The 26,556-nt window shown below is 41.6% G+C and overlaps 1 protein-coding gene across 1 annotated transcript in view; it reads right to left on the bottom strand.

Moving 5' to 3' along the window:
- Positions 1–20,651, bottom strand: part of LOC124595290 (esterase FE4-like) — a 43,663-nt gene extending 23,012 nt beyond the window's left edge. Inside the window, exons 1-5 of the mRNA XM_047133973.1 lie at positions 20,527–20,651; positions 19,745–19,882; positions 11,276–11,407; positions 10,967–11,114; positions 2,130–2,315 (exon numbers count right to left, since the gene is read on the bottom strand). Of these exons, the coding sequence (XP_046989929.1) occupies positions 2,130–2,315; positions 10,967–11,114; positions 11,276–11,407; positions 19,745–19,882; positions 20,527–20,592 (670 nt within the window). The 5' untranslated portion in view covers positions 20,593–20,651. The remainder of the gene's footprint in view (positions 1–2,129; positions 2,316–10,966; positions 11,115–11,275; positions 11,408–19,744; positions 19,883–20,526) is intronic.
- Positions 20,652–26,556: the final 5,905 nt, after the last annotated feature.

The raw sequence follows: 26,556 nt of genomic DNA, 5'->3' as shown, positions 1-26,556 counted from the left end.
GGGACATAAAATCCCCTCTAACATACTGTATGAACGACTCCTTCCAATAATACAGAGGGAAAAGGGGCTGTACCAATGTGTTTTTATCCTCGGTAAGTCAACTATTGACCAGATATTTCCCCTAAGGCTAATTCTGGAAAAAGCAAAGGAATATGGGGTCGTAACGTATCTTATTAATTTTGAAGCACAGCACGATAGTATAAACAGAGAGCAACTATCTCAAGCTTTAGGTGAATTGGGTACTCCAAAAGATCTGATAGGGATAGTAAGAATGGCAATGAGAGGAACGCAGGATAGCATAGAAACCGGTGGAAATTTGTCCAGCGCTTGGGGAATTAAAAATGGAGTACGCCAAGGTGACGTGCTGGCATGCCTTCTATTAAACGCCGCCTTGGAGGATGTGATGAGAGAAGGAAATGTCTTGAATAGGGGAACGATTTTTCATAAATCTGTGTAGATACTGCTCTATGCGCATGATATTGATATAGTAGCAAGAACTCTGATGGCAATGGAAGAGACATTCACCGTACTTGAACAGGCCGGCAGGAATATTGGACTAAGTATCAACGAACTGGGAAAGCGCACAGGGAGAAGGTCCCACCTGAAGTAACAATGGCTAGTTATACCTTTGGAAGAGTCTATCATTTAAAGTACCTGAGATTGATTATAAGCAGCCTAAGTATAGCTCCTATGAAATAAACCAGAGACTAATTGCAGCCATTAAAGCTTATTTCATAGAAAGAAAGCTTCTGTCTTCAAGGTTGCTGACTAGAACTACAAAACTAACCGTCTATAAAACACTGATCTGAACAGTGCTTACATACGCCTCTGAAACCTGGGCTCTGATAGCAAAGGATGCTGAATCACTGGATGCATTCGAGAGAAGAATACTCGGGAGAATCATGGCCCAGTTTCTGAAAGGTCAAGATAGAGGCGGTAATATAAGGGTTAGTTTACGCCGTCTACAAAGATCAGCCTGTTGGAAGAATTGTTCAAATGTATGTGAATTCCTAAGGGACCAAATTGCTGTCCTTAGACTTACACACTACTTAAACTACCTCGTGCTAAGAACAACACGCACACCCATTCCCGAGGGAGGACCCGAACCTCTGGCGGGAGCTGCCGCGCAATCCGTGCATGGCGCCTTAAACCGCGTGACCATTCCTCGCGGCGTTGGAAGAATTGTGAAGTCATTTAGACAGAGATGGGCTGGACACGTGCCACGGATGAATGACACAGAAGTACCAAAAACCATTTCACAAGGAAACCCAGATGGACAGAGCGGATATGGTCGACCGGAAACTAGACTGCAGGGGGGAGTCGTAGAACACCTTCGGAAGAGGAATTACAGGTATTGGAATATTCTAGCATGAGATTGGATAAATGGAAGAAGATACTTGAAGAGGATAAGAGTCGTCATGAGTTGTAGAGCCGCAGAAGAATAAGAAGAAGAAACTCTCATTTAGTAGCAATTCCTACCTGGGATACCGTAATTCCGTCAGCAAAGAGAAATGAACAATAGATGACTTCGCATATTAAGATGTGTGGCCCATATTGCCTCTGTAATAAGAGTAATTTTTCAACCCTATTTTTCGTTTGTTGCTGTTAACGTGTGTTAAATACTTCCTTAACCTGACATAGCTCACTGCATGTATACGACACCAGCAATATCCTTAATCTTTTTTCACTGGCGTTGTTCGAATGTAATCACATAAACCGAGACGAGGTAACAGATTGTCAGAAAGATCCCCACGAGAACATCCTACATCATTTGCTTCGACTGTTTTGTGCCAAATTTATGCATCCACATTCCTGAAATATTGTTTATTTCTGTTAATGTTGAATACATTCTTCATCAATCTCGTTTCTTATATTCTTCTGAAATTTACTTTGTGCTGAGAACTTTCTCTCCAAGGTAGCACGATAACCAAGTACTAAAACGGTGGCGCCTGTCCGCCTCACTCTCTGTGACACACACACACGCACACATACACACACACACACACACACACACACACACACACACACACACACACACACGAACATGCACAAAATATAAACTGAAGTTTATTATAAAGAAGACATGAAGATGAACGATACATTTAGTTTCAAAAATATAGACCAGTTACCTTTGCTTAGTGGAGACAGAACGTGATAATGAACGGATGCACTTCCAGCGCTTTGCCCGTAGATGGTTACCTTTTGTGGATCACCTCCAAACGCCTCTATGTTCCTCTGCACCCATCGAAGTGCCTCTGCCTGGTCTTTAAGGCCCATGTTCCCAGGGACCACCTCATCGCCGGTGCTTAGGAAACCTACGATAATTTATTCTTGTGAGATAAACAGCACACTTGAACACACATTAACAAAAATAACGTAAAGATTTGTAACAACAGTTCGAATTCTGTAATAAATGCATTTCTGCTAGCCGATTTACAGGGAATTTAAAGCGTGAAACTTTCTGGCAGATTTAAACTGTGTTTCAGACCGAGACTCAAAATCGGGATCTTTGCCTTTTTCCGGCAGGTGATCTACCAACTGATCTACGTAAGCACGACTCACGCCCCGTTCTCACAGCTTTACTTCTACCAGTATCACGTCTCCTACCTGCCAAATTTCACAGAAGCTCTCCTGTGACCTTGCACAACTAGCATTCCTGAAAGAAAGGATATTGCGGAGACATGGCTTAGCCACAGCCTGGAGGATATTTCCAGAATGAGATTTTCGCTCTGCTGTGAGGACGGGGCGTGAGTCGTGCTTGGGCAGCTCAAAAAATTGAGTGAAGACGTCAACAACGAACTTCACTGGATGTCATGTGACGGACGCTACTACCAAATACAAGGAACAATAACGAACAAAATCCAAAAAGAAAAAAAAATTTTAGACCACTTGTTTGCGAAACTCAAAGGTCCCGAGTTCGAGTCTCGGTCCGGCACATGGTTTTAATCTGTCAGGAAGTTTCATATCAGTGCACACCCCGCTGCAGAGTGAAAATCACATTTTGGAATTTAAAGTGTGTTATGTTTTCATATAGCGATGCATCGAAATAAAATTAAGCTACATGTTTACAAATGGCTCTGAGCACTATGGGACTCAACTGCTGAGGTCATTAGTCCCCTAGAACTTAGAACTAGTTAAACCTAACTAACCTAAGGACATCACACACATCCATGCCCGAGGCAGGATTCGAACCTGCGACCGTAGCGGTCTCGCGGTTCCAGACTGCAGCGCCAGAACCGCGCGGCCACTTCGGCCGGCCACATGTTTACAATATACAAAGGAAGTTACATTTTTTTTTCACTCTACAAACATTAAAATTCTTCTGAAGCTGGAGACATAATTCCATTTTAACTAGCCGACAGCACTTATGCAATAGATACAGAAACAAACTATTAAGATTCTGAAATGGAGTGGTAAAAATTGACATCTGTTTCTCCACAACACTCAATACATACACACGAGCTTAGCAACTACATTGTAATTTTCCATTGAATTTGTGACTCCGTATTATATTAATTTAGCTTTACCTTTAATAATTTTTTTCTTTTTGTTACATTTAAATCTGTTTTTCCTGTTCCATATGAAAAGTATTGCTGACAAGAAAAAGACAACGTATGTTTGTACCAGGAGTCAACTTTTAATGTCATGTTTTGCGACAATAATGTGGAAAAATTTCACTGAGGTTTATAGCAGCTCAGGATAATCTGTCCTGTGTGTAGAAATGAAAGTGAAACTGAAACTGAAAATTAGCATGCCTACAATGAGCATTTCACTCGAAGCCTCCTCAACGATGCACCGCATAAATCCATGTACACATTATGGAAAGGCATAATGACGTGAAGGCTATTACGGCAAGAGCCTTGAGACAGTCGGGAAACTGAGGCAAGCCTTATATCTGCAAAAAATGTTCATCAGCTGTTGTGATCCGATATCTTGCACAGGTGTTGCACAAAAGTGTTGGGACAGCGCGGGAAATGCATGCTTGAACATAAATGTGGATTAATGAAGAGCCGCTCCAGTTGCTTAATTGGAACTTTATTAAGTACACAATCAACCGATTTCTGCCTATATAGTAGACAATTATCAAGTTATCTGAAAGTAAATCTGTTCAGAAGCATAACTTTCAGATACACTTGATAATGGCATGATATAAAGCGCGAAACTGATCGTCTGTGGACGTCATAAATTTCGAATTGATAAATTGGAGCGGGTTTTGCTTAATTGCGCAAACTTGTGGGATCAGCATCTTCCAGATACGGAGAAACTAATAAACGCAGACTCTAGCCCATCCTACAAATGGCACTGTTGTATCTGACAACGAGCGGGGCTTGTAAAATGCCGTCGGAACGTAGTTGGTGCTCGTATTGTGGGTGCTTCCGTAACCAAGGTAGTCGAAGTGTTTCGTGTTTCAAGAGGTGCCGTATCGAAGCTCTATACCGCACACTGGGAGAGTGGAAGGACATCACCCACTGTGTCACAAAGCTGGGTGATGAGTGATGGCGATAGACGATCACTGAAGAGGATTAGGACGAAAAATATGAGGACAATAGCTGAAATAGTTGCTGCAGAACTGAATATTTCCCTCACCAACTCTGGCAACACCAAAACACCACAAAATTGTAGGGCGAGCTTGAATTTCTAAACCACACGCATGCGATATGTAACAATAAAGCATGCTGCCGAAGCCATAAAACCTGGAGTACGGAACAAAGGAAGAAACTTATTTGCTGCACGGGGTAGCAGCGCGATCTGAGGCACTTTGTTACGGTTCGCGTGGCTGCCCCCGTCGGAGGCTCGATTACTCCCTGGGGCACGGGTATGTGTGTGTTGTCCTTAGCGTAAGTTAGTTTAAGTTGGATTAAGTAGTGTGTGCGCCAAGGGATCGATGACCTCAGCAGTTTGTTCCCATAGGAAGTTACCACAATGTTTTTCAAGAAAGTTTTTTGTCGCGTGAGTTTTGTTTCGAACCATACCAATCTACTGGCCAAGTTTACGACTGGCATACGCCGTCCCAAGTCTACGATGCAGGCTCCTTGCCGTCAAGGGTGGAACATGGCTGAGATTTGTTGCTGATTTGGGCAGCCTTGTCGTGGTATTACATGGGCCCCTTGGTTACTCTACAAGGCACAATGATTATGTGGCCATTTTGACTGATGAGGTCCGTCCCATGGCACAATGACTTTTCCCCAACGGTGATGCAGTTTGCCTAGGAGAAAAGGTCCTTGCTCACACAGCTCGCCTCGCCTAGGACTGGTTTCGTGAGCACGAGGAAGCACTGTCGCCTATCCTCTGACCTACATAGTCACCAGATCCCAATATTATAAAGCCTCCGTCGCCAACATTGGAAACAAGGGTGCATGATAACTATCCACGTCCATCATCTTTACATGAACTTGCCATTATTTTGCATGAACAATGGTACAAGATTCCATCGAAAACAACACAGAACCTGTGTTTATCTATTCCAGGTCGACTGGAGGCTTTGAGTGCCAGTGGGATTGCTACACCATGTTAGGTCTGGTAGTGTGTTATGCTCATGGTGTTTCCACATTTATGTCCACGCCCTGTATGTAACGTATGATACTCGACGGTAGTTGAAGGCTGTTTCCGAGCGCAGGAAAGGCAGCTCGCGACAGAGATTGATAACGCAGTGACTAGCTGGCTTTCTTTAAGTGCTGGAGCTAAAAGATTTTGCACTGTTGTGAATGGAACAGTTCCGGTGGTAGGGCGCTGGGGCGAACCCGCAGAATCTACCGGGACACTGCAGTCAAAGAACAGCGTCGCGATGTATTTGGCATTACATTGTCCGCTGCTCGAATAAGCCGCCGATTGCATATTACACAGAAGTTGAATTGCAGGCCTCATGTTATAGGTCTTTTCAAACGCTTGAGTACAGCAGCATTTCCTCAGGATATCATTGCTGATTGCGGTGATGAAATCTGTGGCTCCTTTGCAAACATTATACACTGATTTGGAACTGAATAATTTTCTGGGACAGTTTCTCATATAGACGCAAGTGTTCATTGTACAGAATGAGAATGATATGAATTCTTCATTCGTGTGGTCACAGTGTCCAAGATTCTTTGTAACTACTAATGTATTTTAAATCCGTCTGTGCAACGACAACAAAGTATGTGTTCTTATGGTGAACGCGTTTCGTGTTATTGATATAAAACATCATTAGTAGTCTGTAATGAAACATAATTGTGATTGTCTTGTTTTCTATACCTTCGTTACAAAATAAATTGTTTTTAGTTTCGGTAAATTGATTTTCACTCTCATTAGGAATTGTCGTCTGCTTGCCCATTTTTGATGTAGTCTTCCCTTTGGCATTGGTGTTGTTTTTGCATAATACCGCACTGATTTGCAGCACTACCCATTTCTTGAGGTGAAACACGAGACAATGTAGCACCACTACGGATTTCAACGTAATTCTGCGTAAGCGTGTCTCTGCCTTTTTTGTGTGAGTAGCATTGCCACGGGGAGAACATTTCTAGATCAAGTGAAAACCAAAAGTAGTTCTTAAGGTGGCAACATTTCTCACACAAAAAGACACAGACACACCTTTACCCAAAGGTACGCAGAACAAACAATAGTGTTAGTGCATTGATACATGTTTTACATCAAGAAATGTGTAGTGCTGCTAAGCAACGCAGGATTAAGCAAAACCCATAGACGTTACTAACGAGACAATATCTCAGAAATGTGCAGGCGTTCGACACCTAATGACGTGAGCGAAAATCGGATGTAAATTTACCTTAAATAAAATGAACATCCTTTGTAACGAACTACTTTTAGGTCTGGAAACATAATCAGATTGTACATATGTTCCATTGCACACCACTGATGTTATTTTAGATGAAGAAACCGAAACGCCCTTTCTTGTATTTACACGATGAATTAAACCTTCAGCAAACATGACATCAGGTGTCTATTCTGGAACGACTCGTCAACTGTTCAAAATCTTTCGCAAACCAACGACAGCCTCACAATACATCTGCTTTTGTTCCGAAGAATGAGACACAATTTTAAAATAATAGTAGCCTCCATAAATTTTGTACTAGGAACAAAAACAGCATGCACAATCAACAATTTAGCTTTATTCTTGCCCTGAAAGGAAGGAAGTAGCAACAAAAAAAAAAAAAAAACTTTTTACCTCGTGCCTTGTAAACTGAAAGTTTTGAATAGAAAATGGAATGACGTCTGCCTGATAGATTCTTCTACTAGCTACAAGAAAATTCTGAATAGATAGTATGTATGAGTTGTAGATTGTGATTGTAAAAAAGAGAAAAAAAATGGTGCTAGATAAATGTTGGAGCTGTAGCCACTTGTAATCCTACCGATACAGTTGACATCATAGCCAGTTGGCGAGAATTTATCCACGGAGTATGAAAAAGTGAAGCTTAACCCAAAGAAGCCGTGGAGAGGAGCCAGGCTGGAGAGGTCCAACTTCGTCCCCATCACACGATGTATGCGCCTTCTCTGTTCAAATGGCTCTGATCACTATGGGACTCAACATCTGAGGTCATCAGTCCCTATAACTTAGAACTACTTAAACTTAATTAACCTAAGGACATCACACACATCCATGCCCGAGGGAGGATTCGAACCTGCGACCGTAGCGGTCGCGCGGTTCCAGACTGAAGCGCCTAGAACCGCTCGGCCACAACGGCCGGCAGCCTCCTCTGTTGCTGGCTCGGGAACATGAGGAAGTCGCTCAGGTCGCCATGCTACAGGGTCGATTCAGATCTACAGCGAGCTGGTTTTGTATGACATGTTGCTGAAATCGGCCAACTGAGTGATCCACTTACTGAACAAGCCGGTCCACTGCCTTCCAACGACGAAGTGGTCGAACACGCTGCATTAGCGAGTACATCCTGCGGCACAGGATGAAGCTCTTGGGAAACGGATGATTTAAAGTAATCAACAGAAAGAAGAATACAGGTAACCACAGGTCAGAGGTGCTTGAAGTGGAGTCTAAGGAGTCTTGGGAAGAGCGAGTGAAGTAACAACCACAAGCAGTATATTTTCTGCATGATGCACGTGTGTTTCAACGCCACAGTTTTGAATCAGTGATGATTGATCGCGATCGCAGCTATACGCTTATTTAATAGTCTTTAATAGGCCTAAGTAACTGAGAGCAGAAATCAGTCCACGAATTCCAAACAACAACGATTGCTAGGGGCTCGCTATTTCCCAACGTGTTCTAGTTTCCGCTTCTGGCAATCCTTCGCAACTACCCAAGGAATTTGTGGGCAACCATGGCCGAAGTTCTACAGCTGAGTTCCGTAATAGTGCAGTTGCAGCATCCTGCAAATGTGGCGTTCTGCCAGCAGTGGGCGACTGGACTGCTGCACGGTGTAGCACAAAGCAGCATCTCCAAAGCTGCCTACGGGACGGGAGCCTAGATCCCGTCATAACACACCCGGCCCCTAGCTCAGCCCATTGCACTATTCCTTCAGGGTTGTACATTTGACCTACATAGTCTCCGCGGCAGGCATCTATCGAATGTACGTTAAGCTACTCCTGAATCACCAAACTGCATCAACAACTCAGAGAACCCGCTGTTGTATGGGCCATCAGCTAGCCCTGATGATTCTGGGCTTCCGAGTTCGATCCGCCGAGCAGAGACTGCCTAGTGAGTGCCATTGTCTGACACTCCAGCCTGACTCGAGAATGTCCTGGGCTCGACGTGGGGCCTGTTTGCTTTGTGCCAGCGGGCACGGGTTTGAGGGCGATGTACGGCCAGGCACCTAGCCTCGTTGCGGTGCGACAGCTGACGCAAGATGGGGTCAGTAAGGGCGCGACGCAGCCAGCTGCAATTGCGCGGCCGCAGCATTCCGCTGGGTACTTTACTCTCTGCTGTTAGATTTAGTTGCTGAAATCAACGTACGGTAGGGGAGGCAACAAGTGGAGAAGAATATCTCTGCTGGATAGGCCCTCCTGACTTCACGTTTGGTCTGATACTGGAGAACCCATTCGATACCACTACGCACACGCAACTCTGTAGGCAGAGAAGTGCCCAAACTGGAACAAATGAGACCTAACCAGGTGAAGTTTTGTGTAGTACAGCGCAATCGATTGTGCGAGTCGGAAGCTTTGATCGCAACATGGCAACGACCACTTCACCTTGCACCTAATCCGATTAGGCTACATCATGGTACCTCATTGGTATCTACTGTCGACTATGTCTACGGAATTGTGGTGAATAGTACTATCTTTTTCAAAACCTCTGCAGACATGAGCATATCGCTGTAGAACCTTTTTTTTCCGAGGAAGAAAGTAAAAGGGCAGAGCAAAGTCTTGTTACTTAATACAAGAGCAACAGGGATATCTCTCAGCAGTGTCTATATGACAATTGTAATTCGCACTTTACGTCACCTTATACCTACAAGATCCAAAACGCTATAGATGGATTATCGATGGACAAATAATTGAATAAGTTAGAGAGTTTAAATATTATGATGCAATTTTAAATTTCCCAAGTCAGATGATGTAGAGTTAAATCTGGTCAGATTCAGACATTTTTGTCAAACTATACTACTTTCATTAAAGCGTAGCGTGCGGACAGAAACATTAATTAAATTCTTACAAATTATCTTTGCTCCTGTATGGTGGTGAATGTTGGACCCTAACATACGATAAACTACGACGAATAGAATCATCAGAGATGAAGTTCCTCCGCTTTGTAACGAGATATTCATTGTTCGACCATAAAAGAAATACCAGTATTAGATAAGATCTAAATGTTGAATCAGTTACAAATATAACTGAAAAATACTGACTGGGTGGAAAGACCAAGTGCAACGTATGTCTAATTATAGAACAACTAAAGCTACAACACAATACAACTCGACTTGCAAGAAGAACTCTCGACATCCCTTAAAGAGATGGACTGAACGATTTTGAAGTGATCCTATCACAAGGGTCTTTCAGACACAGTAGGGAAATACTAAACAGGTAGATGCACATACTGTATGTCGCGGAACTTCGAACCAATGTTATCTTTATTTGATTTTGTATTTGACCTTGAACTGTATTGTGTGTATGTACGCAAAACATATGAAAGGGCAGCACCAGAGTACACATATTTAAGAACTGCCCTATAAGTACATTCGAATAGAAGGATGTTTTAGAGATATTTATGTCCACTGTGAATTCTAGGTAATGGAGCTCTCGGCATCATTTACAGGATTATCTGCCTTAGGTGTACTAAGAGGTGCTCTCCTGCTCAAGGTACTCTCTGTATAGCAAGTACTTATTCTGCATGAAACTGAAACATTTCTAACATTTAAATCCTGAGCATATAATTCTGCAATTGTAACTGTGTTTTGATATTTTATTTCTACTGTTAATACTTTCAACCCATTCGATATTACAGATCTTGGGTTTACCGGAAGCATTGAGCCTAAACTTTCTATGGGACAGAGGTGTTCACGTCGGCAACGCTCATATCTTCTAGCTGCACCAGACACCGCAGCGATGCTCCACCATACTGAAGCACAGTAGTGCTCCGAAATACCCTAGTGCTCCGAAATACTCAAGCTCGTGCACCAACATGTCGTTACTACAGCGACTTGTTCGAAGCTAGTTATGTACTTAATGAATGATTGGTGTTAAATTAACTCGTAAGAAGTAGAAGTGTGAATGACGAAGGAACAGAGTTTCTTAATCATCATTGTCTTTCTGATCTACGTACTAACATCATCTTCGTTTTTATCTTCACATGTTCTAGAAAACGTTCTCCATCTGCTTCTAGTACATGTCAGATTACAGCTCACTTATCAGCTGCCATACTTACTATAGAAAGACAGAGTAACCTTCAGTCATTTCTGAGAGAAATTTGATTTATTCTGTTAATAGATATATTCATCACCAATTTAAATGTTACAACGACCTAATTTTGTAATGTTTTAGCAATTCATGTAACTCATCAGGTAATAGTGAGCATATTACAGATAGTTACCCAGAAGGCCCAGTCGGTAATTTAGGTGAATGACGATGACATCCAGGTCCACAAAGTACTGCGGCCTCGCGTTGCCAGATCCAGATGTGAAACATCCTCCGTGGATGAAAACCATAACATTTTTCAGTGTTCCATTACGCGACGGGGTCTGTAGTAACACACAGCACAATCACAATGTGATTTACAAATTTACAAACAAAAATGTACAATCTTTTTTCACTTTGTGGCTGTTTACATCCTAGTCCAAAACATTAAAAGCACGTTCATTCAAATATTAATCTACGCCGTTTTCTACAATACAATACGTACCCCAGGACCAAAAACGCTGAGATACAAGCAGTCCTCGCTACCGGACGCTTTCCCGTTGCTATACTGCAGACAACTGTTGCCTTTCTTCAGGACGTCTTTCACGCCAGTCCACGCTGACTTCTGTACTGGCGGCTGGAGAAAGACAGTTTCTATTTGTATGATACTTAATATTTCTTAAGGTTACTCTATACAAGATCTTTAGAGAGATTTGAACGGAATGTAAATACAAAATAACAGCAAAATTGCAAATAAACTCTCATTCAGAGTAAAAAGGAAGTTCTTCCAAGATGTGAGATACTGTAGGTGTGCGGTCAATGAGACAAACAACAACAGGATATTTTATTTGAGAGCAGTTACAACCACATACACGGATTGCAACATATCCTCATTCCAATTGCCAGTATTAGCCATAGGTGAACAGCATCACATCTATTTAAGTTTTCCTAAATATACGGAAGTACTATGCCGTATTTAATTTTCTACATAACTCTTCATAGACACGTAGTAGCCTAGCAAACTGTTTTCACTATTCTATGAAACAAATGAACTTATGAATGTAAAAATTAATTTCCGGAAGAAGGGAACCATGTGACCATTTCTGCTGTATCTTGCTTTATTAACAAAAGCATCATATTGTAGTTCTTTATTGCTTACATGAAATTTCTTTCGCTTTCAGCTGATCTGGAGGTCATCACACATGGCCAGAATTTGTATGTGTAACCCGTATGTTGTGCTGCAGTACGTTGAATGTGAACGTAATTGTTTTCGAATTATGTTACATTTGCAACATGATCTGGACGTGTGTCTATCAGAAACAGTACATTTGTAAGAATGGATGTCATGAACTGCTATATATATTATGACTTTTGAACACTTTTAAGGTAAATACATTGTTTGTTCTCTATCAAAATCTTTCAATTGCTAACTCTGCCTGTCAGTAGTTAGTGCCTTGAGTAGTTGAATCTTTTATTTAGCTAGCAGTATTGGCGCACGCCGTATTGCAGTAGTTTGAGTAACGAAGATTTTTGTTAGGTAAGTGATTTGTGAAACGTATAGGTTAATTTAGTCAGGGCCATTCTCTTGTAGGGATTATTGAAAGTCAGATTGCGTTGCGCTAAAAAATATTGTGTGTTAGTTTAGTGTTGACCAGAATAGGTATAGAGCGAAATGTCTGAGTACGTTCAGTTTTGCTCAGCTCTCTGAAAAGCAAATAATGTAAGAGGTTTATCATCACAGTAATTCATTAATTTTTCGAAGGGGACGTTTCAAGTGTATATCCAGAGTCAGAAATTGTCTCTGTATTTCTAACTCCATCAAAGTGGTTTACCTTCCTTATTGAGGCATTAATGGGTTTCTGTCTGGAATGTTTCACACTAACAAGAAACAAAAGTATTTCCACATCCATTACAATCACAAATCGAAGATTCACATTAAGACTGTGACTTTGTGAGACAATCCTTGAAATCCACTTCTTCTTAAGAGAAATGCACTAACAAGCGATGTCAAAGGTTTACCTAATGCTGAGGTAACTCTCGTGACTTTGAGCCCCACGTTAGGCGTCAAAAATATGGTAACATACAAATACGTCTCACGCTGGTGCGAAAAATGAAATATGCAAAACTGATAAAATTTAATGAAGTTCTTGTAGCTGCGGCGCCAGGTCTGATCATTGCCGATTAAACCCCAAGTTAGCTCTGAAGGGTAAATACACTGACCTTCGAATTGACTGAGAGGAGAAAACAGAAGTTGTCATATATAGTAATTTGCTAAAAAAAATTAAGGAAAACAAGAACGTCGTTAATAAATGGTCTCAGGGTATGTATGAGTCGGCAAATTTATCGACGTTTTATATCAGCTTTACACGACGGCGGCGACTGGCTTTGAAGCTAGGCAGGTTCTAGGTAATGGACGTTGATCTTTAGATGCGCGTGGCTGAGGCGGCATCTTGGCCTTGCAACTCTCGAAATGGCTGAGTTGCGCCACGGACAAATGTACGTCACCCTGTTGTTGCGTGTGGTGTTCACAGTGGTCTGTGGTGAATGGGCCTCGCTCCTTCGCATACCACTGGAAGGATAAGAGCGGCTGTCTTCTGGAGGTCGCCACTAGTCTACATGTGCACAACAGGTAATTTACTGCGAGGGATTCATTCTCTGACCGAGATATGTGCGGCCGCATAATACAGGCGGCGTTTCATGAATATGAGTAACACTCGAGTTGGCTTTGGGAATTAAACTGCAACAGTAGCGCCAGACTAAAAAATGAATATCGACTTCCGAAAATGCACAAAATATAAAAGCCAAATGCTAGTAACGTAAGCATTGGGCTGTAAGCGAAATCGAACTATCGCTTTGAAGGGGATTCTAATTGTAATGGGCACGTGGGAACTAACAAGGAATCTGAGGGTAGTCAGGATGTATGCGTGTAGTCACAGAGACAAGCAGTTAAGTGTCATCAGGGCCATTAGCGAAGTCAGGAAATCAGTCAGAATCTAAGAGCACCAATTTCAGAAGCCAAGAACTAATAACAAGCCGATAACATCTCAAGAAGCAGTAGATGAAGATGATAAAACGGGTATAATGTCTCCAGGCTTCAAGACGCCTAGTTCCAAGTTAGTGTTAGCCAACAGAAGATGAAAGAGCTGAAATTATGTGTCACTTCTTGTCACTGATTGGCGAAATATTAGTGGCGGCCAATAGAAAATGCTTACTTGGTTGCCCTTCTCCTCTCGATTCCGAGTTCCAGGAAGATAAATTTCCGACGCTGTGCGCACACCTAGGAAACTCTCACGCTCCCGCAAGAAGTGTTTATTAACAACTTCACTTTTTCGGAGAAATTTCGGACTGGTCTCGAAACAGCAGAGGACGGTGCTTCCGTTACGCTTGTTTCCTGTGGGCAGCGGGTCCAGCGACCCTGTCTGCTTTTCTCGTGCCAAAGAGACGATGGTGAGCGAGTTTCTTGTGCCAGCTGTGAGTCATTGAAAACAAAGACAAGCGGGCTTTAAGATTCTTGGCGTTTCGTCTGTACTGTCCGCCTCCCAGGCCCGGAGAAGCTGGGCCCCACCAGTAAACGCAGTAGCGTTTCAAGTGGTTCAAATGGCACTGAGCACTATGGGATGTAACTTCTGAGGTCATCAGTACCCTAGAACTTAGAACTACTTAAACCCAACTAACCTAAGAACATCACACACATCCATGCCCTAGGGAGGATTCAAACCTACGACCGTAGCGGTCGCGCGGTTCCAAACTCTAGCGCCTAGAACCGCTTGGCCACTCCGGCTGGCCAGAAGCGTTTCCTTTTGTGTTTGGGGACCAGCGCTTCTCGACGGCGAAACGTGTGGCTTTGTAACTCAGTAAAATACACATTATCTTTAGATGGCCAGGCATCGACGTCGAAAACAATTCCAATTCCAAAAAAGTGATCGCATTAACACCACAGCTCAAACAAAAGCCTGAATTGCAACGGAGGTGCTAGCACGGCAAAGAAGAACACTTCCTTCACAGGTAGCTACAAGCTAAAGTCTTTTAAATCATTTCGTTTCGAAATTACATTAAATCTTAGTTAATGCGTAAAAGAACTGATCAGCATTTAGCTGTGAACTCTTTACATAAAAATCTGATAAAACGGGTTTCTATAACTAGTTTTTGGATGAATTACACATATAATCAGAAAGGATTAAATTATTAAATGACAGTAAAACAATTTATTTCTCGATTTTTAGCGTACAGGCTGCTGTTAAAAGCAACGCAGACTTCAGCACAAGAGTAAATTTGCGAATTTGAGATTAATTACAAACAGCAGTGTAATAATAGTCACTGTATGTCGACAGTTACCTGCCTCTAATGACAGGAATAGCTCAGATACCAAGACTTCAAGTCTGAATTACGGTGGCTGTGATTTTAGACAAATTTCTCTCCAGCTGTACTATCTGATCAAAAGTAGCCACTATTATTGAAGATTAATATGATGCGTGTCCAGACTTCGCCTTCATGACGGCTCGACTCTGCTGGGGAGACTTCCAATGAGATGCTTGACTGTTTGTGAATGTGTGGCAGCCCAGAATGAGATTTTTCACTCTGCCGAGGAGTGTGCGTTGATATGAAACTTCCTGGCAGATTAAAACTGTGTGCCGAACCGAGACTCGAACTCGGGACCTTTGCCTTTCGCTGACAAGTGCTCTACCAACTGATCTACCCAAGCACGACCCACGACCCGTCCTCACAGCCTCGTCTCCTTCATTTAAAACTTCACAGAAGCTCTTCTGAGAACCACGCAGAAGAGCTTCTGTAATGTTTGGAAGGTAGGAGACGAGGTACTGGCAGAATTGAAGGTATGAGGACGGGTTGTGGGTCGTGCTTAGGTAGCTCAGTTGGTAGAGCACTTGCCCGCGAAAGGCAAAGGTCCGAGTTTGTGTCTCGGTCCGGCACACAGTTTTAATCTGCCAGGTAGTTTCAGTGGCAGACCACTCTTCCACAAGGTCTCACAGATGCATTGTCATGTTCATTCAGTCATCTTCTCCGAATTGTTTCCCTATTGTCTACAGTACACAATTCCGTATAGTGTATTAATCTCGTTCCCCATTAACCGTTTCCATAGAGTTCCTGTAAACAGAAAGCTGTTTACACACAGGCAGTAATAAGTGCTGTCGACAGGAGATCTCTGATTGATTCCATATTCCTAGATTTCCAGAAGACTTTTGACACCGTTCCTCAGAAGTGACTTCTAAACGAATTGTATGCCAGTAGATTATCGTTTCAGTTGTGCGACTGGATTTCTGTTTTCCTCTCAGTAAGGTCACATTTTCATAGTAATCGACGGAAATTCATCAAATCAAACAAATGTGATATCTGGTGTTCTCCAAGGAAGTGTTATAGGCCATCTGCTGTTCATAAGCAATATAAACGATTTAGTGGACAATATGAACGGCCTTCTTGGATATTTTGCGAACGACACTGTAATTTACCTCTAGTAAAGTCACCAGAAGACCAAAACGTGTTGGAGAATGTTTTAGGTAAGATATATGTCCGGTGCGAAAAGTAAAAACGAACTCTGAATAGCCAAAAATGTGAGGTCATCCACATGACTACTAAAAGGAATCCGTTAAATTTTGGTAGCACGGTAAACCACACAATTCAAATTAATAACTAGTTATTACAATCACAAAGAACTTAAACTAAAACGCTCACACAGGAAGCGTTGTGGGGATGATGATCCAAAGACTGCGTTTTATTGGCAGAACGCTTTGGAAATATAATAGGTCTACTAAAGAGAGTATCTATACTATGTTTGTCCGTCCTCTTCTGGAACACTGTTGCACGGTGTTGTATCCTACGAAGTACGATTGAAGGAGCGCATCGAAAAAGTTCAAAGAAGGTCAGCTCGTCTAGTGTTACCACGAGCTAGAGGAGACAGTGTCGCAGATTTGATAAACAATTTGGTGTCACAGTCATTTCAACGCAATCTCTTCACGAAATTTCGATCACAAATTATCTCCTCTGTATACCAAAATATTTTACTGACACCAACCTACATAGGGAGAATTGATTATTGTAGTAATATAAGAGAAATTACAGCACGACCACCAAGATCTGAGTGTTGGCTTTTTGTGTGTGATATTCTGGAGTGGAAGGTTACAGCTATAGTCTACAAGTGTTGTGATGAACCCTCTCCTAGGCACTTAAATGTTAACTGTACAGTAAAATTATGGATGTTGATATATTCTCTTTTTGGAAATAAAGATTCTAAATTTTCGTCTCCTTTTACTATGTTAGACGCTTATGGAAAACCATTGCAAAACAAATACAGGAACAGTTATATCCGTATGACTATAAGCATATTCCTTCCCCATCCCCGTTCTCTGAACTGAAATTCTGCCGCCAGTGGAGTTCACATCATTGGAACGTTGAGCGATAACTTTCCTGTATATTTCCATTCGTAGTAAATACGAGTTTCTCCTGATGGATGTTTAGCCGAAAAAAAAAGGTCTATAAGTTAGGAGCTAGCTTGATAAGAAGTCTGAGAAGGTCGTTGTGCCATTTAGCTCTTAGTCTAAGAACGAAATAATGTTGATAAATCAACTATTCAGTGGGTAATTCGACCCAAGTAACATACAGTTTCCATTATGAAGCAATGTAAACTAACCTTTCACACTCGATGATAAAGTGAGCAGTGCAACGTGAGGTTGAGAGCCTGCATGAGCCTCGATACCTGGACGACATCCGTTCGAAAGTTTATGCAGTGTAAATTCGCTAGATTCATGTATTTAACTTTGAGAGCAAGTCAGTGGATCTGAAAAACCTAGATTGATTTATGAAAACAAAGATAGGGAAAAAGAGGGTGAGTGATTGAACTACAATTGTAACACCTTTGGGAGAGGGATCACATATCAAACTGTGCAGAGCGAGATTACAGAGCAGGGCGTGCTAACTAAGAGAACAAAGATGGCAGACCATGAATCAGCAATCGAGCCAGCAGCGTAAGACAGTCGAGATCGGACGGCGGTGGGGGTGTGGGGGGGGGGGGATTGTCAGAGATCGAACTATGACAGGGAGATGCAGATCAGGGCTGCAGAGATCGAAGTACAAGTCGAAGGTAACGGCTGCTGGGTACAGAGAGCGATATAGGAGAACAAAACTGATACCGACTGCAGTGTCACCAAGCGGAGGCCGCCTCAACTCGCTGTGGTAGCGACACACAGTAGCGGCCCCAAGAAGAGGGCACCTGAACTCGGTGTACTGATCCAGAAAGCCCATTGCATTCTCACTGGCGTGTTTTGTCGCTGCCGTCGTGTAATCGACACACTGGTACTGGATTAAACTAGGGATAGTTCAGCAGCTGTGCGGGGCGTGCACACATGCGAGTGGCTAATTATTGAATTAGTTGAGCGGCCTCATATTCTTAGTAATTAGAGTAAAGTCTGTATCTCATTCAATATTCGTTCTGATGTGAAGGGTAAATCTCATTCTATGTGTATTCTAAAGTGATGCATTACCATACTGGCAGTGTCAATATATGCTAATGTAATTTCGCTCATCCTAAGTATTATTGCCTGATAAAACTGGTAACAAGCGTTTATAGCGTTTTAAATTATGAAGGAACTATACGAAAGATTTTTCATTAACATTTTATAACCTTACCTCAGTACTGTTTCCGATTTGTAATTTCATTTCAAATGTATGTCCCACGACTCCAGGTTCTGAGATGAACTTTTATTAAGATAGCTGTCTTAGCGTGGGGAAAAAGGACATCATCGATCTTAGCTGAAAAACTGAATATGTAGACCGAATTTTCGATTTCACGTGCTAGGATTGGCGATTTGAATACTCACAGAGTCCATTAAAAATTTACCATGGTGTCTTAATTTACTTAAATTTATTTCTGTATTCCAGAGATACTGAAGGTGAAATTTAAAAATTCCTGCTTGAAATAGATGTACCTTAACTTTTAAAACATGGAACGAGCTTTTTTTAACGATCTGGAAACATAGAGATATGTAGGAGATGGAGTGACAAGTAGCTGAGACCCATTACAAATTTGTTCAATACAACGGAAATAAATACTGTGTGATGTCATCTGTTCTAATCTATAAACATAACTCATCTCACTTTACAGTGAGTGATGAGTTCCGGTGGCAATAGTTTTCCTAAACATTGACGTAAAAAGATGGCCTTAAGAAAGTGATTAACTTGAAGTGGTTTTAGTGGTTTAGGCTTGCTGGGAACTAGGTGAACACTTGCATGGGTTTCACTGAGTGATGGACTAAGAAACAAGAAAACAAGATGATGAAGTTTTAAGTTTGCCTTGTACGGGATCATCACTGTTAGTTGGGCGCCAACCCAACACCGGCGCTGCGTCAGATAAATATGATTCCACCTGACAGTATACTCTGAAGCCATTCAATTACATAACCTGCCTATTTACCAAACTCAACGAATAATTTTGCTCTTAAGAACCTAGAGCCGTTATTCGTTAATTTCAGAGCAAATACGGTAGATGACATTTACAGTACACTTTGTTGTTAATTGTAACATTTGAAACTACCAAACGTTCATAAAATTTCGACTAGTTTAGACAGTTTTTTGTGATTTTCACACGGCTGATTGTTATACAATTATTCTGCTGTGGTCGTTATGTACGATGACTGACAGAGGAACTCTATATGTGTGTGGCTGTACTTGCGTTGTACTGTGTTCCGGCCTTTAGTAACGTGTAGACATTTATAATCAGTATAGTCGGAGCAAGTAAAAGTTTTTGTGTCGGATAGTTCTTCACTCTTCGTACTGCCTAGTGGTGCTTGTGATATTAAAATGTTTAGCATTTCAATAAATAGCCTGTCTGGAGCTATGATCATAAAATTTGAATCTGCTATTTCTATACTTTTTAAATCGCCTGAGAAAAAGATACATTGGTAGTGATTTCTATATTAGTTTTACCTGGCCCAGGAACATTAAGTGGATGGTGATAGCTGCTTACCTGGAATCGGAGGTCTCCAACTGGTGGCTCCGCATAGGGAATTCCTTCAAACCTGTACATGGGTTTCCCTGTATACGTTTCACCCATCTGACCTCGCAGTGTACCTTCTTCTGTGTCGACTGTAAGATACTCAACAGCCTGCGGAAGATTGAAGTAAAACATTTAAAATGATATAATAATAAGAAATGTTTACATACCAGATTAAGAACTGGGGACCCATTTCACGTCTCAAAAAGCTGCTCTAAAACTTGTAACATGTTACCTGTGCAGTACACGGAAAAACCAATAGCGAACTGTCTGCAAGACATAAGAGAGGACAGTGTGTGTATACACGATCATCAGACGTTATGGAAGATGAGTTGACATTAAAAAAATACAAGAGGTGCAAAGGTTATTTGACTGTCACAGGAGTACTGTCACGCAACGAAACTTCCTGTCTGCAGGTAAACTTTTAGTGGGCTGTGAAGGAAGTCCCGATGGCTTACAAAAAACAAAAATGAACTGATTCTGTTGAGAATTTTATGTTTCTCTTTGGCGTCCAAGGAATCATTTCTACATTTTAGAACGTCTAAATATCTAATGTTGGAGACAGCTATCACGGCGAATTAAAATTCTAGACTTTTTTCTGAATCTGAAGCTAATACTGTAGAACAAATCGTCACTAATATTAGTCACTGGTGATGTGTGATTTCGTTGTTTTGACACATTCATATATTATATCACTGAGAATAGAATGCCTAGAGCGAAAAGTAATTAAGTGTGCTGAGGAAATGAATACTCACTGATATAGCGACTGGTATTAAAAAGAGGTGTAAAAGAACGAATAAGCAAAGTGTCGCCATCGTCATAGAGAGCTCCTTTACTTCAACGACAGCTGCTGGTGACCGAAGTGAGTATCTTTGTCTCAGTTCTCGCAGATATATAGTACTGTCACTAATGACCTGTTACCAGGAAAAAAATAAAGGAGAACAACCTATATCTAGGTCACAATTTGTAACGACAATAAGGGATATTACTTGATATTTATACAGATTATATCACGTGAAAAATAAATCGGACACTCATGTGCTTCAGAGAGCTTCTTTGACGTAATCTGCAGATAAATTGTGTTATCAATGTTATCATATTTCTGTGCGTCATGGGAAATTAAAAGAAGATTAGTTAGATAACTGAACTGTAAGAAATTTTATATGTTAACTAACAGAGTTCAAAGATGTGCTCCTCTAATGAAATAAGTGGAATTGACAGGAAACGAAATGGGCTATTTTGACTAAGAAAGTAAAATGTGAAACAATTTGTTTGACTATGCTTCAAGATGTATTTTATAAAATAACTGTGGGAAATAACAGCACTAGTGACCGTGTATGCATATCAAACAAGAGATAAATCGATTAGTCTAAAAGACAACATTTTACCACATTGGCGGTCTTTGCTTGAAGTCAGATATTCGCTTAAATTGTTTTCATTACTGCACATCTTCTGTTCTGAAGCCATTTTCAAATGTTTGTGGTCTTAGTTTGGTCGAAGTGTTAGGATAAAAAAAAATCACACAAATTATGAAGTAACTGTAAGAAACTGGCCACGTAATCAGACTTCGGAATCAGACGTACGAAAATTTTATCTAGACTGTAGTAATTCAGCGTGACGCTACGGAACGGGACTACTATTAGACTACATAAAACTACACTCGAAGGCTGGAAGAAAAGAAGGTGCAATACATCAAATTCAATAAGGGAGTTCCTTATAAAGAAGAGGACAAAACTTTGAGTTCACATTGTATGGAAAACAAATAGGAGGATTAAAGGGAAATGTGGTAGGTACCATGCTGAAGTTGTAATGGAGAACGGGAATCACCTGACCAACAAGGGAGGTGTTGTCCGGTCTATGAAGGAGAACTGCGCTCAAATCGCCATCACCGGCAGACAGGACCTGGCTTTGGGTCCCTACCGCGTTTCTGTTGAGAGGGATAGTTGAGTCTTCGGTTTCACCAATGATGAAGTTTAAATCTAACTGTTATTTATGTGAAAGCGGGATTCAGCATTGACAGTAGCGCATGACTTCGGGCTAAGTTACGACAAAACTGATTGCGGCATGTCGCAGTGCTTTGCTGAGAATGCTAGAGCAGTCGTTCTCGAAATTTTAAACTTAATTTGGGAAACTGTACACTTACAGTCCACCATAAGGGAAGCTTTAGAAAGAGCCCTGTTCCCGGGCTGTGCGCCTAGGTTGGCAAGGCACGTGTTCCTGATGCGATAGACATAAAAATATATTACATAGCTAAGAAACCTGGACACCATGCTGCTGCTTGCCCATACGTTGCTTCATAGATGAGAAATGTGTCCGTCTTCCAGTTACCTAACTCAATCTTATTTTCTGTGTAATTATATTCTTTAATAAACCACTTCATTAACGGCAGACGGAAGAAGTAGTGCAAAAAGCCACCTTTAGATGCAGTAGATACTAGAACACCGGAATAAGGATCTCAGGGTATGAAATTTCATTGTCCATGATTCAAAAACAGTTTTTTTAAATGAATATTTATTCGTACATTCATCTAAATTTGCAACTCACATATTTCATACAAAGTACTATGTAAAAGAGAGATGATCTGTCTCAAGTACTGCTAGGTATTCTTTATCAGTCGAGCATGTGAGTTGATCATTAAAGTCAGAAGCAAGCCAGCAAGATCATCAACAGGACGTTTTGGTGTAACATAGGAATATTAACAATTGCTTTGCGTCTCCATTTCCTGACATCCACTGCTTACATCTTAATGTTACTGTAGGTGCTGCCATCCAACACACCATTCAGGGTCTGAAATCTCTTGCCTCCCTCGCATCCTCTTTCCTTCCATATACACTTCTAAGGCTGTTTTTGTAAGCTCCTCCTTCTTTCTTAACGTATGCCCAGTCCAGTTTCCTTTCCTTGTTTCGAACTTATTCTTTCCATCATCCACCATGTCCACATTTCAAAAGTATCCATCCTCGTTCTCTCTTTCTTCCTCATTGTCCACGTTTGAGCGCCATACAGGACACACTACACAAAATATTTTACTAGTGTATTCCTCATATCTTTCTCCATAATGCTGCAGAAAATTCTCTTTTCTTTTAAAATGCCTCTTTCGCCATCGCCAATCTGGTTTTAATGTCTGTGTAATCTCTTCGTGTATGTTGTAGTACTGCTCCACACAGAATTATCTTTACCTTCTTGCCCCCTCCTAGTGCAATTACTTTTGTTTTCTTTGCATTCACTTTCATTCCACATATCTTTCCTTAGCATCAGTGGTATATACTAAACGCTGTAGTTCTTTTTCAGCTGTTGCTATGAGGTCCATGACGTCTGAAAACTTCAAACACCATATTATTCTTTCTCCAATTTTTATCCCCATTACCAATTAGTTGACTATGGACAATCATATGTTTAAATATACAGGCTTAGTCACTAACTATTACCACCAAGAATAACACCGAAATTATGATAGTAGCTGAACAAGGAACAGAATGTGGTATCAACACGATGGGTGTCCGGCACATTTTTCGCTGATGGCTAGAAATGGATTGCAGAGACAATTCCCAAACCGTTGGATTGGACGCGAAGAAGATGTATCGTGACCGGCTCGTTCGCCAAACTCGATGCCTCTGGATTTTTTCTTGTGGGGATTCGCAAAAGACATTGGTTATAATGACATTCTAACTACACCTGAAGATATGCGAGAGAGAATTGTCAGAGCATGTGCTTCGATAAGTGCCGATGAGATAATCCATGATAAAAAGATTGCAGCACTGCATTGATACCAGTGGTCATCACTTCTAACACCTTCTGTAAATAGACGTTCATGCTACCTTTTTGACCTTCGCTGACCTTCAAAGACCTTACTGTTACACATCTCTGGATTCGTCTCGATAGCCACTATCAGAAAATAAGTACCAAAGTATAGCATCCCATTTAAAAGAACAAAGTTGAGAACTTCATATCTCTGACGAGACCCCACCTAGCAACAAAAAACCAACGTCATATTAAGGCCCCCGTTGTTCCACGCAACATTTGTCCCACAAACGTTTCAGCTACTATAATGCTCTTGGAGTTATACTAGGTGGCAATAGTTAGTGACTAACCCCGTAGATTCAAAATGATAGGAGAAAGACAACTGCCTTTTCGTAGTTCTTTGTAGCTGCTACTTTCACTGACGCTTTTCGATTGAAATATAACCAGTTTATAAATCGTCTGAATTTCCAGTCCATTATCTTCGCCTCAATAATAGTTGCAAACTTAACCAAAGCCATACTCTCAAAGACCTTCTCCGGGTGTTTAAAACACATTATATAAATCTCTTTCATTTTCAATAAAACTCTCTCCCAAAATTCGCTAGGGTCCTACTGTACCTGTTGAGCCTGCATTCCGTCCAAAACGAAACTGCTCCATTACGTTTTCCAGCCTTTTATTAATGATTGTTAACATAACATTGACTGCATGAGAAATGAAGCTAATTGTCCAGTGTTCACATCATTTGTTCATACGTGGTTTCTTTGGTCCTGGAATCACTACTGTTGTCAGGAAGCCCTGTGACCATTCACCAATGTCATATATTTAGTTACATAACCTCAATGTTTCTCTCACTCCTTTCGTTTCAAACATTTTAGTATTTCTCCTGGTATTGTATCTGTACCTATTGCTTTCCCACTCTCAGTTGCTGCTCTTGCTCCCTTTACTTCTAGCATTATGACTGCTAGTCCTTTCCGTCATTATTTACATTGATATGGTTAGCTGTTAAAAACCTGTTCAGCTATACGAAAGTACAAAAACTGCTAGAGTGAGCTCTCAATCAGTGTCTTATAATATGAACTACAATCAACGCGAGATATGAATAGCTTCTGGGTATTTATGTATCTGCTGATAACAGACGTGAGTATCAAAAGCAATAGTGCAATGCTTTTAATCTGAGCCTTGAACCCCATGTCATCAGCATATGTGGAAAAACACGGTAAAGGCATCTGAGATACCGTTATCACCGTGAAGCCAGTGGCGCATTTAAAACCTTGAGCCATATGTAGGCTACCCAGAGATATTAGGAAAACAGGAGAGAGGGAAATATAATTCACAGAACTTTAGTTGTTCAAATTTCTCGTTATGACAACCAAGAGCCACACACTGGAGAATCTACATTTATATGCTACACTGCTAATGAGCGGGACAAATCATCGCAAAGAAAAGAGACTGACTGGAGGTTTCACTGAACTTCACCCCACATCTTTTTATAGTAAAGGGAAAATCGAACCACATTCGATCGTCGACACTTGACGAGTCGCACCACCAGCTAAACCCGTAGGAGGATGACGTCTCGAAACTACGACCCTCCTTAGGTTCCCTGGTATTTTCCAACAAGTGAGCTTCATTTAGGCTACGCAGCTTCATCATCATAGTTAGTTTTATGTTGCGTCGACCTGTTGTTTGTGAGAAACAGAAAATTAGAAATAGGTCTGTAATATTGGTTTCAACCAAAAATCGTAAATCACTTTTAGAATCGGTTCGGTGCATTGTTTGATATTCCTTGCATATCGTGTATGTATTCCCCCTTCGTTGTTTCATACGGACGTGCCCCCGTGCATATACAAGGTCACTCTCCTGAGAGACGTCAGATGCATTTTCTTTGGGGTGTCAGCATACATCTGCAGTTTCATTTTAGCACTGTGTAGTTGGAGTCAGCCCAAACAATTATTGTACGTCAAGTCTTTCATGTGTCAAAAGAGAGCGTCGGTTTGTTTCCCGTTACAAACAAAACGGTTTTTAAATTGGAATTTAGCGCGACCATTCGAAAGAATGGTTGTGCGATATTTGTTTTATCGATATGTATTAACAGTGACAGCAAAACAGAAATAGACTGCTATCTAGTTGGGACTCAGTAGCGCAGCATGGTTTTGGATAGCGGCCAGTGTTGGTCAGAGTACTACAGTCGCTGCTGGAGTACTCGTTAGTCCTAGAGTTTTTCTGCACCTGTTAACACATGACGGTGAAACAGATATCGCATTAGAGTACTATGGGATAGCCATATCGAATGGGTACGTTGAATTCCTATTTAAAAACCGTTTTTGTATGTAACGGCAAACAAATACATGCTTTCCGTCAACAGCGGGCGTTGCATGAAAGACGTGATGAATACTATTTGTTTGGGCTAACTCCAGCTACACGATGCAAAAACGGATTCGAGGTATCTGGTGAAACCTCAAAGAAAATGCGCCTGACAAATCTTAGGAGAGAGATCCTGTAAATATCTGTCTGTGGAATCTCCGTGTTTTTCGTTGCTTCGCTACGGATTCTGTCGCGAATTTGCACACAGCGCACACTGAGGTCTGTCGGCTGTGGATTAACTAAGGTGGACAGAGCGTTGCTGGACGGCGGCCTGGGCTTGCTAGCCGTGGACGTCAGCTGGCTAGAACGTCGTGGCGACCGATTACTTTGGGTAGCGTGTTAGAGTCGGCACTTCCCTCAGTCGGTGCGGCGCCCAGCTACACCCTGGAGTTCGACTGGCCCTGTTTCCTGCTGCACTGAGTGGTGGACGTGGCCACTTACACCGCCCTTCATTTTCTTGGGCCCGGCGCAGGAACAGCGGTGTGCACCATACAGCTACATGTCCGCCACGCTTCGTCAAATCCCTTGTGCTTTGCTACCGGTGCTTTGCTACCGAATTTCGTTTCAAGCTCTTGTCGTTAGCTGACATGGCTTACACTGCTTGCCCTTGTTTGGCCGAAGCCCATAAAGCGGATTAGCGTCCCTGTAATAAGGGCGTGATCCGAATAAGCAATTACTCGACTGTA

This window comes from Schistocerca americana, chromosome 2 (assembly GCF_021461395.2).
Source record: "Schistocerca americana isolate TAMUIC-IGC-003095 chromosome 2, iqSchAmer2.1, whole genome shotgun sequence".
Classification (NCBI taxonomy): Eukaryota; Metazoa; Arthropoda; class Insecta; order Orthoptera; family Acrididae; genus Schistocerca; species Schistocerca americana.
The sequence above is the reverse complement of the archived record's forward strand: the minus strand, read 5'-3'. Positions and strand labels throughout refer to the sequence as shown.